The following is a 16,005-nucleotide window of genomic DNA, read 5'->3' on the forward strand; positions in this document are numbered from 1 at the left end:
TGGTCACTGAGATACTTCAGTGGGAGTAGTGAGAGTTTTGCAACACTATTGTTGTTTGGGAGTGATTGTTGCTATGTTATCCCTACAGAAAATAAATTGTTTAGGGAAGAAGAGTCTGACAGCTTTCTGCCAGTGAAATTGTGAAAGCCTCACAGCACTGCAGACCTGTTCTTCAAGCAAATTTAATGGTTTTAAATTTGTACATGGAAGCATACCATTAACTTGAAGGTGACATCAGTGATCTTATAACTCTATCAACAGCCTTGTTCTGTCGCTCAACTCTTAAAAAATGTCTCCTGCTTACCCAGCTTTTTTTTAAATAAAAAAATTGCAAATTTAATCCCTTGCTTTTTCCTCATTTGTTTTGGGGGCCCTGGAGGGATCGAAGGTGTGTGTGTGTGTGTTTTGTGTGCAGGTTCAATAGGAGCCTCTGAATGAAGCTAACACCCTTTTAATAGCCCACATGTGCCCTACATGCAAATTTAAAACACACTACGCCCAGTGTGGGAACCAGAATTAATATATGTGTTCTGTGATGCTGAACCTTCCCACTTCCTGTATTTAAAAAACCACCAATGTACTCTCTTAGTGTTGTTTGTTTTTCTAAAACTATTATAATTTTTCATTTTCTTCATACTTTATGATCCATTATTTGTTGTGCACTTTTAAACTTCTGACAGTGTGTGCATAAAACTATACATGCATGTCAATGTAATTATGTATGATGACAAAGTAAATATGATGCATCATTAAAGCAAAGCTTGTGAATAGCAGTTATTGTGTCCAAGAAGATAAAGCAAGGTTTTGAAATCTGGTTCTCTGCTTGGCCACACACTTTTGATCTGAATGTACAAACCATGGCCTATAGAAAGCTAGCTTTCAGCCTAGTTTCAGGATTAGAAAGCAGTGCCTGGCTGATGGAGTAGTTACTCGCCTTCACATAGCTATCTGTAATGTGTCCAGCAGCAAATTTCTAAAAGGCGGTGATATAGAAGGATATAGTGTGTAGTCAGAAATCTATTTAAATCCAAGTACAGCAGCTTAATCGGTTTGTGTATATTTCATCAGTGCGGTGTCAAGTTCAAGTCACTGGGGAAATGCTGCTGCTATCCTAGTTCCACAAATAGGCAGCTGAAACCACCTTCCTTTCACAAATATAGCTGAAAAACAACTTCACGCTTATTGAGCTGAAAGCGTTACAGAGTCCTAAACTGTCAAAGATGCAGTAGGGGAACAGCTTGCAGAAATAATGTACGATTTTGTCCCTTCAGTTTTATTCCCATCCTCAGATGACTGGAATTTAATGTTAAGTCTTAAAAAACAGTAATAATGACGAGCGAAACAGCGACGTCCAGATATCTCCCTAGCTCCTCTCCCCCCCCCCGGGTGAAAAAGAAGAAATGCAAGTTTTGAAAAGTGTGTCTGAGGGGAGGCGGCCGCACTTAAAAGAGGGCATATTTCTGGGCCGAGCGTGGGCGAAGTCTGGGCCCCGCGTTTCCCTCCAGCCGAATTTCCCATTAGGTGAGAACAGTCAGGCGCGGCCATCTTGAGAGCGGGCTACGCTGAGCGGCTGCCAGCTTTTAAGATGGCGGAAGCCGCCTCCTTTCCAGCCTCCGCTCGGCTTTCTCGCCAGGCCCCCGCCTGGATCTCACCGTCCGCACTGGGGAACTGAACAGCTCGGTGCCTGGACCATGACCGGGGCGGTCTCCTTGCTGTTGCTGCTCCGGAGGAGCTGCCGCCGCGCTCTACGACTGGCGCCGCGGGTTTTCCCGGCGGCCGAGCTCCGGGCTCTGCAGAGCGGCTGGCCCAGGATCTGCAAAGAGAGCGGTGGCGACGGCCTTCAGGTAAGGCTGAGGCGGTGAGGCACCGAGGTCTCTTAAAACTGCCTCATCACCCGGGAGGAAAGCCCCCCCCCCCCGGCCTGAACCCGCTAAACCTGCCAGCTCTTGGTGGTGACAGTCATGAGGGTTTTTTCTATTAATCACCCCCAGTTTCCACAGAACTTTCTGCAGCTGCACAACCAGCAAATGAGAGTGCAATCCTTTGCACATCTGTCCAAGAGAAAGCCTTATCAAGCTCAGTGGGACTTATTCCCAAGTAAGCGTGTATAGGATTGTAACCCCTGCCTTGGTAAAAAGTAGGATGTGGGTTGTACAGTACCGAGAAAGCGGGGGAATCAGCGTGATATAGCGGAGAGTGTTGCTTTCGGACTTGGATTCAAATGGTCTAACAGCCCTGAGTTGCAATGGGTGACGTTAGGCCATTCACTCTCTTGCAGCCTAACCTACTTCACAGGGTTATTGAGAGGATAAAACGCTGGGTGTGGGGGAAGGATGGGATAGGAAATGATAAGGCTTTATTCATTTACATTTATATCCCACCTACCTTCCGTCATGGAACCTAAGGCAGTGCATGTTCATGCACAAAATAAATAATAATACCAAAAAAGTCTCTGCACCCAGAAAATTGGTGTATCAGGGGGAATCATTCTTACGTAAGCTTTTCCATGACGTGCCAGTTTTGTAGATTGAGGGATTGGCTTCTTGCATCTTTGTTTAAAGCTCTTGTCTCTGACTGTTCAGAAATTAATCTCCTCCAGAATCAAAGTTTAACCATTTAAAAAATGCAATCATATAGCATGAAGCAAGAGTGTCAGGAGCAATCAAATAATAATAATAATAATAATAATAATAATAATAATAATAATAATAATGTATATGAAACATAATATCTCTAAGGGCATGAGCAATTAAAATATTAAAAAAATCCTTGACTCCAAAAAGACAGCAGAGTTGGTGGCAATCAATAGTTTGCAGGTCTCACAATGGAAAAAGCCCTATTGTGCTCACCATCCACCTTCTGGAGGTACATTCAACTATGCAACTCCTTGCCTGCAGCCATAAGTGATAGCCCTCACTCTGGCTTGCCACCATGTCTACAAACTAGGCTTGAGAGGACAGAGCAAATTCACATGCATTTTGCCACTGATTCTTACAACATCTCTTGTAAATGTAATTAATTATTCCTATACAGGATTGTAAGGTAGCTATTTTGCATTTAGTCTGGTATTGGGCATTCTAATATATACACCAGATATTCTCAGGAGGAGGAATTGATAAACCATGCTTTTGTGCTAATCACTCCTAGTGTGGCCTCCTGGCCTGTCAAAAAGTCCATCAAACTCCACCCTAGAAAGCCCCTGACTCCACCCATGACTTCATTCCCTGGTATCTATCCATGATTCCCTGTAACCCTTGCACTGTTCTGTTTCCTCCTCAGAGCCTTCTGTCTCAAGTGCTTTCCCCCACACCTGGAAGACTTTTTCGGTCGGTAGCAAAAAGCCAGTTTATCCCCTTCCGACTCTGGAAATTTCTGGGTGAGTAAAGAAAGTTTGACAACAATAGTGCCTTTACTGGAACTTATTCCTGCCATGGCAGTGACCAAAATGTTGGCCATTGTTCTATTTCTTCCCCACCCCCAATTTTCTTGCAGTCTTAAGTGTATCGCTTCCTCAATTACTCAAAGCTGGGTGCACAAACAGAAGCCAAGTCTGAACCATTGAAATGCAAATGTTGAGCTCTGAATACACTGGACAAATGAATCGCTTTTTCCAAAGTGTGAGGGTTACATGGGAAATCACACTAGGCAGCTAAGGGGTGGGCTTTTCTTGGGTCCCACCCAGGTGTGACCAGACTCACCCCAAAGAGTTGTGCCTCAGGCTAGGCTCAGCCGTTGTTCCTCCCACCAGGCTTTCCTGATATTCCCTTTTAAAAAAAAATATATTTCCAAAATAAAAAAACAAACATTTTGAAATTGCTAACAAGGCAATGTATATAACACATTTCCCCTCTTTATATGTAGGTGAACATAAATGTAAGATCTGTTTGCAACTTGGAGCTTTTTGTATGCTTCATCATAATATTACAGTTTATACTTTTCCATAATCTGAGGAAAGGCTTAGGATAAATGTTGCTGAATTTGTATAGGAGATAAAATCATGCCACGCTATATAAAAATCAAATATTTTGAGCTTTGCCTTAGCTAATTTAAGTTGGTAAATCAGTTTTTCTGCCATGGCTCTTTGCCACAGCTTAATGTGCCAAGTATTCAATGTCAACAGTTCAGCAGTTTTCCAATTTTTGGTTGTTGCCCTGTGATCAGCCATCAACAAATTTTATTAGTTCCTTAGATATCACTTTCTTGTCCATGCTGCTGGTTTACGTTTTGAGGAGAACTGGCCTACAAGATGTAAACTTTCCCTTGGTTGCTGTATCCTGTCATTACTTTCTTTTTCTCTTTTCCCCCCTAGCTGTTGCATGTCACAAGTTCAATCCCACCCATGAAAGATTTATTGTGCTATGTCCACAGAAGCCTTGATTATTTATTGGAGGTATTTCACCCCACACTTTAGCCGAAAAAGCTTCTAAACCAGCTTTATATAAGATCAATAAAAACAGGACAGTCTGTCTGAAAACTGATAATCTGAAAGACACAACATGAAAGGAAGAGGGGATGGGAGGGAAAGAGGAAAATAGCCAAACCGGCAGAAATCACAGAATTACATGATAGTTTTAATAATGGTGAGTTGGAATGGAAACAGCTGAGGGAGAGAAAGAGCCTCATGGAGACACCCTTCTTCCCATCACTCTTTGTGCTTCAGCCTGTCTGAAGGAATGTATGCTTCCAGGTAAAGCAGGGAGAAGTTCTGTGAAGCTGGGCTCTTAGCAGAGTTGACAATTAACAAATCACTTTGAGATCTAACTCAACAGACTTTATCAATAAATTGTATAGGAAAGTTTGAGAAATTTAAACCTTGTTTATTACAAGCTGAGATGCTCAGAACTCTGACTGTAAATCTGTTGACAGGTGGCACTGACTATTTTTCTACCTCTGGTTCTCATCGCAATGGCAGCGGTGGTGAAGGATCCAAAGGGAAATCTCCAGAAGAAGATGAGGGTAAGTACAAATAGCAGTTTTGCTCTGAAGCTTCCAGTCAGAAGTGACTACAGCAGAGGTGGAACACCTTTTTGGCTCCATGGACTGGGCCCTTATCAGCGTTGGTCTTATAGACCAAATTTGTCAGGTGATCTGACGGGGGGGGGGCAGGATACACATTTGTCAATCACAGGACATCATTATGCTCTCACATGAATGCCAAGTGGGCGTATTAGCCCAGCTGTCAAAATTCCTCAGGAGGCTTTGTGAGTCTTTCCCCTCCCCCTGTGAAACTGGAGATTTAAAAGGGGAGCACAGGGAGACTTGCAAAGGCTTTAAGACTGTGTCCACACTCCCATCTCAGCCTCCAGAACTTGGTTGCAGTTCTTTTGAATATATACAGCTTTATGTATTTCAGGTATTAAAGCTGTTTAGAAGCCAATATTAAATGGATGCCTTATTTTGGAGCAGAAACTCTTCTACCAGAGCATGTGTTATTGATCCAGTTAAGTTTTTCAGAGTCTACACAGGCAATATTCTCAACCAATTTGCTTTTGCACAGATGTAACATTTTTGGAGTGACTTTCAGCTTGCTGCTTCAGTGGTTTTAGCATTGCTCCTGCTTTGGGTATCAAGTAACCATGCAAATATAATGAAGAAGGGGAAGCCTTCATCAGGGTGGAGAGAGCCATGCTGCTGGCAGGGAGGCAGTTAATATATTTTAACATTTAGCAGATGTTGGCTGTGTTAGAGGAGAGGGGAATACAGTGTTCATTGAAAAAGAAAGTTTTTTATTTTAATTAGAAAATGATATTGAAATATGCAGATGGGAAGGGATAGTCTTGCTAAATTATTTTTGTAAGGGGTACATGCATGTTTGTGTTTATCAGCTGCTTATTATTTACATGCCTTTACCCTAAGGATCCAAGCAGGGTTGAAACAATTAAAAAAAGTAAATTAAAACAATTTAAAACAGCTTCCTAAAAATATACATCTCGGGGGTCAAGTCAGGGTAAAGAGTATTTTCCAAAAGCTGTATAATGAATATGTCAGACTCGCCTCCATGCAGATGCACCCATCATTTTACTAGGACATTTTAAAACCTTTGAAATTTCAGGGAAACTGTTATGAGGATGAAGAATATTGGCTCTGGTGATATTATATGTGGCACAATGAGGTGGTGAAGTGGACTGCACCACTTTAAAGTGCAAAGGGGTTCTTCCATTTTTGAATGCTCCTTTACATTAAAAATATTATGTCAATAAAGGCCAACACTGCAGGCAAAAGGATGGGATTATTGATGTATTGCAGTGTAATCTAGCTATGTCTACTCAGAAGTAAGACTTATTGAATTCAACAGGGCTTACTCATAGGTAAGTAGGGTTAGGATTGTAGCCCAAGTCCTCTGTTTTGCATAGAACTTTTACATGTGTGGGTTTTCAAAAACCATATCCCCTATCTGTGGGAAATATAGCAGCCCTATTCAGGTTTTATTGCTCCCCATGATTCACATTGTACAAGGACACAGCAGGGGCCCATTCGCTGACCCCACTGCATATCTGCAAAGAGGAAGCCTGCCAAATACCCATAGGCTCTCATTTTGAGTGTTAATCACACAATGAGAATAACACCTAAACAAGTTGAGCATTGCAGTCCACTCCACCACCTGATTCTGTTGCATCCCTAGATCTAGCCATGTGCACCTGAGTATTTAACCTTTGTCTCCCTTCTAGGGAGAGGGCATTGGCACTTGTCAGGGAAAAGCAGTCTGAAGACTGGCAAGGCATTTATTTGAGCAGAGTCTGTGTCAGGATTTGGGGGCCAGCAGGAGTATGCATGTGCCTCTTGCAGTGATAGTTCTGTCCCGCCACCCCCATCTCTCTGAAAATATTGCAGAGAGCTCCTTTAAAATTTCCTCTTCTGAGCTATAAAAAGATCACAAGGGCCTCCCACAGATGCTTAGCTTCAGAATAGCTTGCCCTTCCCCCCCCTTCACACAACCTGCATTTTGAGGCTGAGCTGACCTGACAGTGCCCCCAAGTTTAACATCCCTCCCTTGGAGCTTTCAGCAGATTTCATAGATGAAGCTAAACAGCCGCAGTGGTGGCTGTATTCTGCCCCTCCTCTTTTTTCCTCCTTGATGTAATTTGACTCTGCATTTTAAAAAAGGGAAAGACATATCCTCCATAGAACAAGTGTGCATGTGTGCGTATCCCAGTGCTGAGAGACCAGAAGGGCTTCTGGGCAGGGAGCAGACTTGCACTTTGGCTGCCTTGTGGCTGCAAACTCCTAGTGCTGCTCTCTTGGATAAAGGTGCTGGAAATGAGATGCTTCCTGCTCTTTCATGTAAGCCTGCAGTGCTGGTAAAAAGGCAAGAGGAAGCATCTCCTCCCATTGTTCCTTTGCTTTGAACACTAGCCCTTCCTTCTGCTCTGTGTGCAAAGTGCAACAGTAGATGAGTGTCTCTTGTGGTCCAGAACAGGGATAAACAAGCAGCTTGTTGCCACTGGACCCAGGTGGTTTCAAGCTAATTTCTTCTCCAGTAAACCCATACTCTGTATTCGAGGCTAATGATCTGCCATGTCAGATCTTAGTTTTTAGTTTCTGCCCCTTACTATGCCACTTCACTGTATGCATTGTGTATTAAAAAGTGCTTAGACCTTTACAGTTCTTGCTGTACTTGCTAAAACAAAAGCCCTCTGAGGCGGTTGTTGCCATTCCCATTTTACAGATAGGTAACTGAGACAGTGTGTGTATGGGAGAGAAAGGAGGAGGGAGAGAGGCCAGGGCAGTAGTGGAACATGAATCTGAATCTGCAAAATCCAGGGCTAGTGTTGCATCCAGTGAGCCAAACTGCAGGATTCAGACGGAACAGGCAGTGTCAGGTTAGCAAGGAGATATCTAGATGCTGTAATGTGCTGGCTGTCACAATGCAGTCCCAGTTCACATCAGTCAGCAGTTACTTCAGAGCAGGAATAGGGCCTGTTTTCATCATGACCCCTCTCCCAACCTCTGAGGAGAAAAGACACCTTCCTTATACTATAGATTGAGCTATTTACTATGGAGAGTCTTACATTTGTTGCAAGGTCTTTCCAGGAGCTCCTACTATGAGTATGTTATGTTATGAGTATGTCCTTTCCAGTGCCTGAAAGGCTGCACAAAATAATATGCAGCAGTCATCTTGGCCAGGAGGTGTGGGTTTTTTTTACTTGACTTGTGTACACCATGACCTACTGAGGGCTACAGCCTTTCCCCGCTTGTAATGGATGGATAAGTTGACTTTGCGAGGTGGAATCCTCCTCTGTGTCTTTGGGGGAAAGATCATCCCAGCAGTAATTATTTACAAAGAGTCCTGTGGCCTGTCACTGCAGCCCCTGCAAGCTTTTAATCATGGAGTTCAGGTTTGGGGTTAATGGCAAATCATTTCTTCATGAAGGCTTTCTGAGGCTGGAATGGGTCCCACAGCTGCTGACAAGAAGTGTCTCTTCCAGCTAGTATATGACTTATTTATGGAATGATTAGTGTGACCACTCTGCAGTGTTGGGAGGTGAATGTGTGTGCTATTTTGCTAAAAGTGGGGTCCCTTTGCTGGTAGCCTGGCAGAGCTGGGTGGTAGAGGCTCTGAGCAACTGGCAAAGATGGATGGCAGAGGGGGGCAAAATGCAGAGCAGTGCAGGCGGAGCTCTTCATCTGTTCCTCCTGCCGTTTTCTGGTGTACTTGTAGACAAGAGCCATTCTATGGCCAGCCGGCATCTCTCTGAATTTTCCCACAGCAGCCTCTGAGTTCTACCTCCACCTTATGAGAGAGGCCCAAGTGATGGGGGAAAGCCTTTTACAACTCTGATCAAAGAACGCAGAGGGCACATCTGTTTGGATTGCCTCTGAAACCTAGGAGAGAGCAGTTCTTTATTAGGATTTCCTCTGTCAGTGAAAAGAGGTCATTGCTTGCAAAAAGAAGTTGACTAGACCAAGACGCTTTGCTGGTATGGGTCCTAAAAATTGTAGAGCTCTGAACCCCATGCCTGACAGTGCTGGGGGCTCTCAAGCCAGAAAATACTACTGCAATAGCTTTCCAGTTGTCTCCTAAGCCTATGGGGAGGTTAATGAACTTAGAGCTTTATATGTAGGGTATAATTTGTGGTAATCAAGATAAATGACATTAGTGTGTTGATGCTTTTTATGGACTTGACTTGGTAGGTTAAAGTTGGTGCAAGCTTTCATGATTCGCAGAACACCTCATCAGACAAAATATGTCTTTGGATCCTGGAAGCTCTTAGATGTCATTTTGGTTTTCTGAAAAAAAAAAAACTAATAAGCTTGGGTGCTAAGTACCGGTAGATTTCCTCTTGGCCAAATGTGGGTGGATTTTTGTGTGCATATGCAGAAGTTCAGAAAAGCAGGTATTAAAGTTGTCCATACCTGTGATCAATAGAATCCCTTTTCCTTTTCCCTTTTCTTCTTTGATAAGTTGTTTAATGCATCCTTAGTATACACATGGAACCCAGAAAGTAATCTCACCCCATACTCTGTATGTTATGGGAATCCTTCCCCCGAGTTAAGTTTCTGTGGGTTGTTGGGCTTTATTTTTATTTTTTACAATGTTGCTTTTTAAAAATTATTTATTGGGCACTTGCTTGCAACTCCTGTGATAGATTTTCTCATTCTGCTGTAGCTGGGCCTTTCAGATATAACAAAGGACTGTGAGATGGTAGGAGAAGACAAAAGAGGTGTGGGCAGGGCATAGTTACTAAGATACTGGTGTTTGGTGAACGGCTTTATCTGAGAAACACTACTTTCCTCTAAGGGTGGGGGGTCATTGGATAGTCAGGACAGAGCAAGCCATGAGTGAAATATGGTGCTGGATGTCTGATCAGGCAGCTCCAGCTTGGAATTGTGGATGAGGCTGGATCTCTGTACAGTGGGGTTTTTCTTTTTCTTTTTGCATCTGCTTTAACTGGTGGTGCTTGCTGATAAATGCCTTTGTTAACATAAATCTAATCTTGGCTACAGCAGATAGATTTTCCAACAAAACAGCCATGATTTATTTGGGAGGCTTCCTTAATGGCTCCGATGGATGATGCGCCATTGGCAGAGATGGGCAGCAGTTAGGCCATTCAGGTTGGATCAAAGAGCAAGGCAGGATAAAATGAGACTTAGAATCCAAAATAAGAAGAGCCTGTAGGATCAGGCCAGTGACCTGCAGATGCAGCCACCAAGATGGTTTTCTACCATTTTAGGAATGCCCCTAGCTCTAGGACAGCAATGGAAAAACTTTTACGTGTGGGCATATTCAGGCCTGCCAGGTCTTCTCCATTTGGCCCACAAGGCCATATTGGGGAAGCCACAGACACTTTCCCTACACTTGACATCATATATGTTGGCAGGTAAAGACAAGGCCAGGCCTGGAGAAGTTTGCACCTGCAAAGCCTTGTGTGCAGCACTTTACAAGCACCAGCAGGCGGCAGATCACTGAGCCTTCCATGCACAGTGCTATGCAAAAATGGGTCAAACGTGGCCTGTGTTGGGTGTAGGGAGATAAGTTCCCTATCCCTGCTCTAGGAATACAGTTGTCCTGGCTGAGGCTGATGGAATGTGGGAGTCCAAAGTCTCTGGAAGGCACTAGGTTGGAGAATCCTGCCTTAGAAGGGGCTTAGAATGCTGGAGAGATGGACCATACTTTCTAGTGTTGGCAGAAGTTGCAAGCTTTTGAGTGCTGCTACTGTGCAGTTTGCCTCCATTCATTTCAAAGGGTAGGAGCCCAATTCAGATCCCACATCCGTTTGAACCAAGTGCAAGTTATGCAGAGCAGTAGGACCGGGTGAAGGCTGAAGAGCTTTCTCCGCATGATTCAAATGGGTTTTGCAAATTGTTCAATTGGTGCAGAGCTGCATCATTCATTCTGTATTTGTGGTAGTGGTGTGACAGAAGGCATCTTGCCCATGTCTAGCCTAGCATTATCTGGTTGAGTATTTAGGACCCTTTCTGAGAAAAAAATGGTTCCTCCTGCAGAATGTGAGCTGATTTGTACACGCTGTCTGGGCTGGCTCATGAGAGAGAACTGCTGAAACAGGCTAAATGTGGAAAGCTGGAGCTGGGTAGAGCAAATATTTGCTGGCTAATCGAATGCAAACTTCCCCTTTCCCTATGTGTGTTAATGTTGGAACTCCAGGTAGGCAGCTCCGTAAACATGCTCTGCTCCTGAGCTGTTGGCCTAGTTTGAAGCAGGCATTTTACATGCAGCTTTGCTGTGTGACCTTGCTCTTGGTCTCTCCTCATTCAATCCCTGGAAAAAGGGGCTGTAATGTGATAGCACACTGCAAACCAGATGCTGCCTCTCCTAGCCCAGCTTAGCTTTCCTAGGAAAATGAAATGTGGAACAAAAAACAGACTGTGTGGGGGTCTGTGGCTTGGGGCATAATCAATCTGCTCTCCAGCTCGTAATGCTAATCTTGATGTGTTCTTATGTTTCCTCTCTCAAGAGGAAAAGAGACGCCGGGAGAGGGAGGACCAGATGTACCGGGAGCGCTTGAGGACCCTCTTTCTCATTGCCATCATCATGAGCCTGCTAAACTCCTTGAGCACCAGTGGAGGCAACATATCCTGGAACGACTTTGTAAATGAGATGCTGGCGAAAGGGGAAGTGCAGCGAGTTCAAGTGGTGCCGGAGAGCGACATTGTGGAAATCTACTTACATCCAGGGGCAGTTGTGTTTGGACGGCCTGTGAGTGTCTTTTTCAGCAAGATCAGTCCTTAAAGTATTGCAAAGTAGGTTAAGCAAAGATTTTTCCATTTGGCCAACTTTGATTGATATGGGAATGTAGGCTTCAGGATTGGTAGTAGAAATTCCGCACACATTTAAGTTTCACAGATTTCTCTTGGTGTTGTGCCTGCCAAACAGTTCTGTGAACCTCCAAATGCTTCTATAGTTCTTCACCAGCCGCTAAATTGGCCTGTTGTCTTGGTCGACTCAGAGGTGGTTCTTTGAAAAATAATCTTGTTTTTCCCTAATCTGCTTTTTCTCCTCATAAGCAGAAAGCTGTCAAACTTCTGTGAAGTTTTCCTATATGGATATCAACATTAAGAATACTTTTCTGATTGTTTTCATTTATCTGTTCATCTCCTTGTTCAGACAAGGAAGATAACATAATATCTATGCTGAATTTTTAGGTAATTCAAGTTAAGGGTGGGAAGACTTCAGACTTGCAGGATCTACTCTTGTTTTGTTACTAGAACCTTGAGGTCCCCCAAATGAGCTTTGGGTGGAAGGATGATGCACACTTAGAATTCAGACCATGGTACCTCTGAGCACCTGCCTAGCCCCAGAACTTGTTATTTGTACTAGAATTGAACTTGCAGGAGTTTCACACACAAATCAAATTATGGTTTTCCAATGTGTGCTTTGTTTCAGCAGCTTCATTTTTGTTGAGAGCTAAGATTTTTGGTTTTGCTATTTTTTATTTAAAAAAAAATTGGAATAAGAAATATTTGCTGATTAGCTTAAGGTCACCCAGAGTTCACCCAGTAGATCCTGAAACACCTTCTGCCCATCCCTGCATTAAATGATTTGAGGAACAGAGAAATCTCTCACTGACTTTAGTGGAGACCTTTAAGGGAAAGCAGCTGAAGTTGCCCATGTAGAATCTAAATGAAACTATCACAGTGAATTTCATTGTCTTGGTTTTAAATGCAAAGTTTAAGCATAAGTCATCCTGATGACTTTCATAAACTGTTTCTCGGGAAACTCCACATGTTTATAAAACAGTATTAGTATTTTGTGAGCAGTTTTTTGCTTTTTCTGGAACAATTTGCATACTATCCTGAACATGCTTGATCTTGGCTGATCCCAGAAGCTAAGCAGGGTCAGGCCTGGTTAGTACTTGGATGGGACACTGCCTGGGAATACTGGGTTTTGATTCCTGCACTGAAGAGGGTTGGACTAGATGGCCCTCGGGGTCCCTTCCAGCTCTATGATTCTATGATTTCTTCTGACCAGAGTACTCTCAAAGTGGCTAACAATAAATAAATATCCAATAATAAATGCAATTCAAAACCAAAAGACACAAATAGCATGACAGATAATGAAAACATCCAACTTTAATATGCAGCCCTGTTTAGGGAAGTTTTTAATGACTGATGTTTTAATGTATTTTTAATCTTTTGTTGGAAGCTGCCCAGCCAGATAGGTGGGGTGTTATTATTATTAGGCTTGCACGAGAAAAACTGCCTTCTCCTGATGGAGGAGGTATAAAAGAGAGCATTCCAAACCTTCCTCCAGAATGTCTGTACAGCCACAGGAAAAATCCTCTTGTGAGTCCTGACTAACTTAGCACCTGCCCCATGTGAGGCTACAGTGGGTGGCCCTTCCATTAGATCTAAAATAACTTATTATAATACAATAAAATAATTCTGTACTGATTACTGGTACCCATAACAATAGCAGTTGCCACAAACAGTGAAACTTGCATGGCCTTGTGAGTTTTCCAGGTTGAGAGAGAAGGCAGCTAATATTGGTAAGAATAGGTTGCCTGTTGATTACTTAAGCCTCTCCTCTGACTCGTAGCAAAGTGCACCTTTGTCTGTGCTTAAGCCAACCTGAGATTTTGGCAAGCTTAAGAGGTCACGTAGCTTTTAATTCCTTGCCCAGCAGCCACTTTTCATCCCCCTTGGAATTCCCCCACCTACTCACACATGACAGGCTGTGGCCCTGAGCAGTTTTTTTCCACCTGTGCAATTCCCAGTTGATCAATGTCCTGAATCTGGCCTCGGCGTTGTTAACGTTGCTTTTGTGTGTCTCCAGAGGCTTGCCCTGATGTACAGAATGCAAGTAGCAAACATTGACAAGTTTGAGGAGAAACTGCGGGCAGCTGAGGAAGAGCTGAGCATTGACCTGAAGGACAGGATCCCAGTTTCCTACAAGCGCACTGGCTTCTTTGGAAAGTATGACATATTTAGAAGAAAGCTCCTCCACCATTGCAAGGCACTGTCTGCCCCACCCTCCATTTCTTGCCTTTCTCTCTCCACCCCACCATGCCCTCTGTGCTTCTTCCTCTTGCTTGCCGTGGCTGTGTGTACAGTGTCTCCAAGCAGCCTTCCCTGACCTGACACTTTTCAGATGCTTTGGACTACAACTGCCATTAGGCTCAGCTAACAGAACTGTGCTGGCTTGGGCTGGCAGGAGTTGTAGTCCAAACTATCAGGAGGGTGCCAGCTTGGCAAAGCATGTCCTAAAAAGAGTTGGTGGCCTAGATTGGGACACCAGCAGCCACCACAAACCACAAATGTGTGAAACGCATGACACACACCACTTCCTGCGTTTAGCCAGCTAGGAGGTGACTTTGCCTGCTTCGGAACTTAATTGCATGACTTAGCTCTGTGAGATTTTCCATGGGAATAGCAAGGGAAGGGGCTGTGGATTGTGGCAACCACAACCCAGCCTAAGCACCATAGACTTACAAAAGTATTTTCTTGTGAAAAGTGTGCCAATCAATTTTTCCAGTGAATACTGCAGGGTGGCTTGGTGAACATGGCAATGATCATAGTGTGGGGGATCCAATGGAGATAATGCCTTAACAGCCTGAGTGAGCCTCCCACACGGTATTATCTTTGGCTTATAAAAATAAACTCCCGAGCGTTTGCCCATTAAGACAACAGCCGACTGTACCTTTGGCGGACACTGACTCATAGACCCCATGCTGAGCAGAAATGTTTTGCTAATCAAACCCCAAATGTCAATGTGAAGCAAGTGCTCCCATTAAACGTATGGACTTTGTTATGCAGAACCCCACATCCTTTGTCACAAGGATTTTGCAAAGGCTAAAGCTGTTAATACTGATGTAAAGTCAGAATGGGAATTGATGCTGAGAACAGGAGGAGGGCAGAAGCTTCTAAAGATGCAGGAATGCTGGCTTGGAACGTTTGTTTCTCCTTAATGATGGCAAGAGCCAGCTCTTCTTGTGGTCTTCTTTCTGCTGCTGCAGCAGCTTTTATCCACAAAAAAACGATTTATGGAATCTTGTCATCTCTGGCTGACGAGCTTCTCTTGTAATAAGAATGGAAGGAGGCCTATAAACCATTCTGTTCCAGGGCCAGGCTTGGCTTTCTGAGGAGACTATGAAAAGAGTTTCATGGGCAAAACATTTCTGGGTTTGTGGGGAGGAAGGTTTTTTATTCACTCTCCCCATTGTGCTTTACTTTCAGAGCTGACAGGCAAACCAAATTATTGACTGACTTACATAGGAAGCTGCCTTAAACTGAGTTGAGTCACACCATTGGTCTGACTGGCAGCGTCTCTCCAGGGTTTTAGGCAGGGGTCTTTCCCAGTCCTACCTATAGTTGTCAGGAATTGAAACCTGGGACCTTCTGCATACAAAACAGATGCTCAGCCACTGAACTATGACACTTCCAGGAGCCAGGATAAAGAACGTCCGAAGTCCTCTCCATGGATCCCTTCAACATGAGCTACTGGCTGCAGATCGATTGATGCTTTCTTCCACCATTACCTTATTTTCCATTTGGAATGTAAACTTTGTAGAAGTTACCCTTGTGCTGCTTTCATTGTTGAATCTGTGCCTTAACCACCACATGTAAATATTTTTGGTGGGTATTTAAAAAAAAAACCTTTTGCTTTAATCACTTGGCAATCTTGCATTGTGAAAGGTTGGTTATTTACCTGAAAGTTGCAGTCATTGAGAGTTGTGACTTGAATGAGGATGGTATTAAATCCTTTGGGCACCTCTAGCACTCCCAGCAGCCCACCACTTTCCCTACCTATGCCCACTGAATCTCAGACACCTGAGGACATTGTCCTACATGCTGGCCTTGAGGCCTGCTTTCCACGACAGTCGCTCAGAGGAGCTGGTCTGAAGCACTTCCCTGACTTGGGGAAGGGCCTTAGCTCATTGGTAGAGCAACTGCTTTGCATATGGAAAATTGTAGGTTCAGTCCCCACTGGTGTCTCCAGGTAGGGCTGGAAATGACCCTGCCTGAAATGCTGGAGAGATGTTCCCAGTCAGTGGAGACAATTGAGCTAGATGTGCCAGTAGACTCTGAGTAAGGCAGCTTCCTAGGTTT

At 43.8% G+C, this 16,005-nt stretch overlaps 1 protein-coding gene across 1 annotated transcript in view; it reads left to right on the forward strand.

Moving 5' to 3' along the window:
- The first annotated feature begins 1,565 nt into the window (after positions 1 to 1,565).
- Positions 1,566 to 16,005, forward strand: part of SPG7 (SPG7 matrix AAA peptidase subunit, paraplegin) — a 32,722-nt gene continuing 18,282 nt past the window's right edge. Inside the window, exons 1-5 of the mRNA XM_081201842.1 lie at positions 1,566 to 1,844; positions 3,280 to 3,376; positions 4,867 to 4,956; positions 11,415 to 11,656; positions 13,733 to 13,872. Of these exons, the coding sequence (XP_081057968.1) occupies positions 1,692 to 1,844; positions 3,280 to 3,376; positions 4,867 to 4,956; positions 11,415 to 11,656; positions 13,733 to 13,872 (722 nt within the window). The 5' untranslated portion in view covers positions 1,566 to 1,691. The remainder of the gene's footprint in view (positions 1,845 to 3,279; positions 3,377 to 4,866; positions 4,957 to 11,414; positions 11,657 to 13,732; positions 13,873 to 16,005) is intronic.

Source organism: Podarcis bocagei, assembly GCF_964188305.1.
Source record: "Podarcis bocagei genome assembly, chromosome: 7".
Lineage (NCBI taxonomy): Eukaryota > Metazoa > Chordata > Lepidosauria > Squamata > Lacertidae > Podarcis > Podarcis bocagei.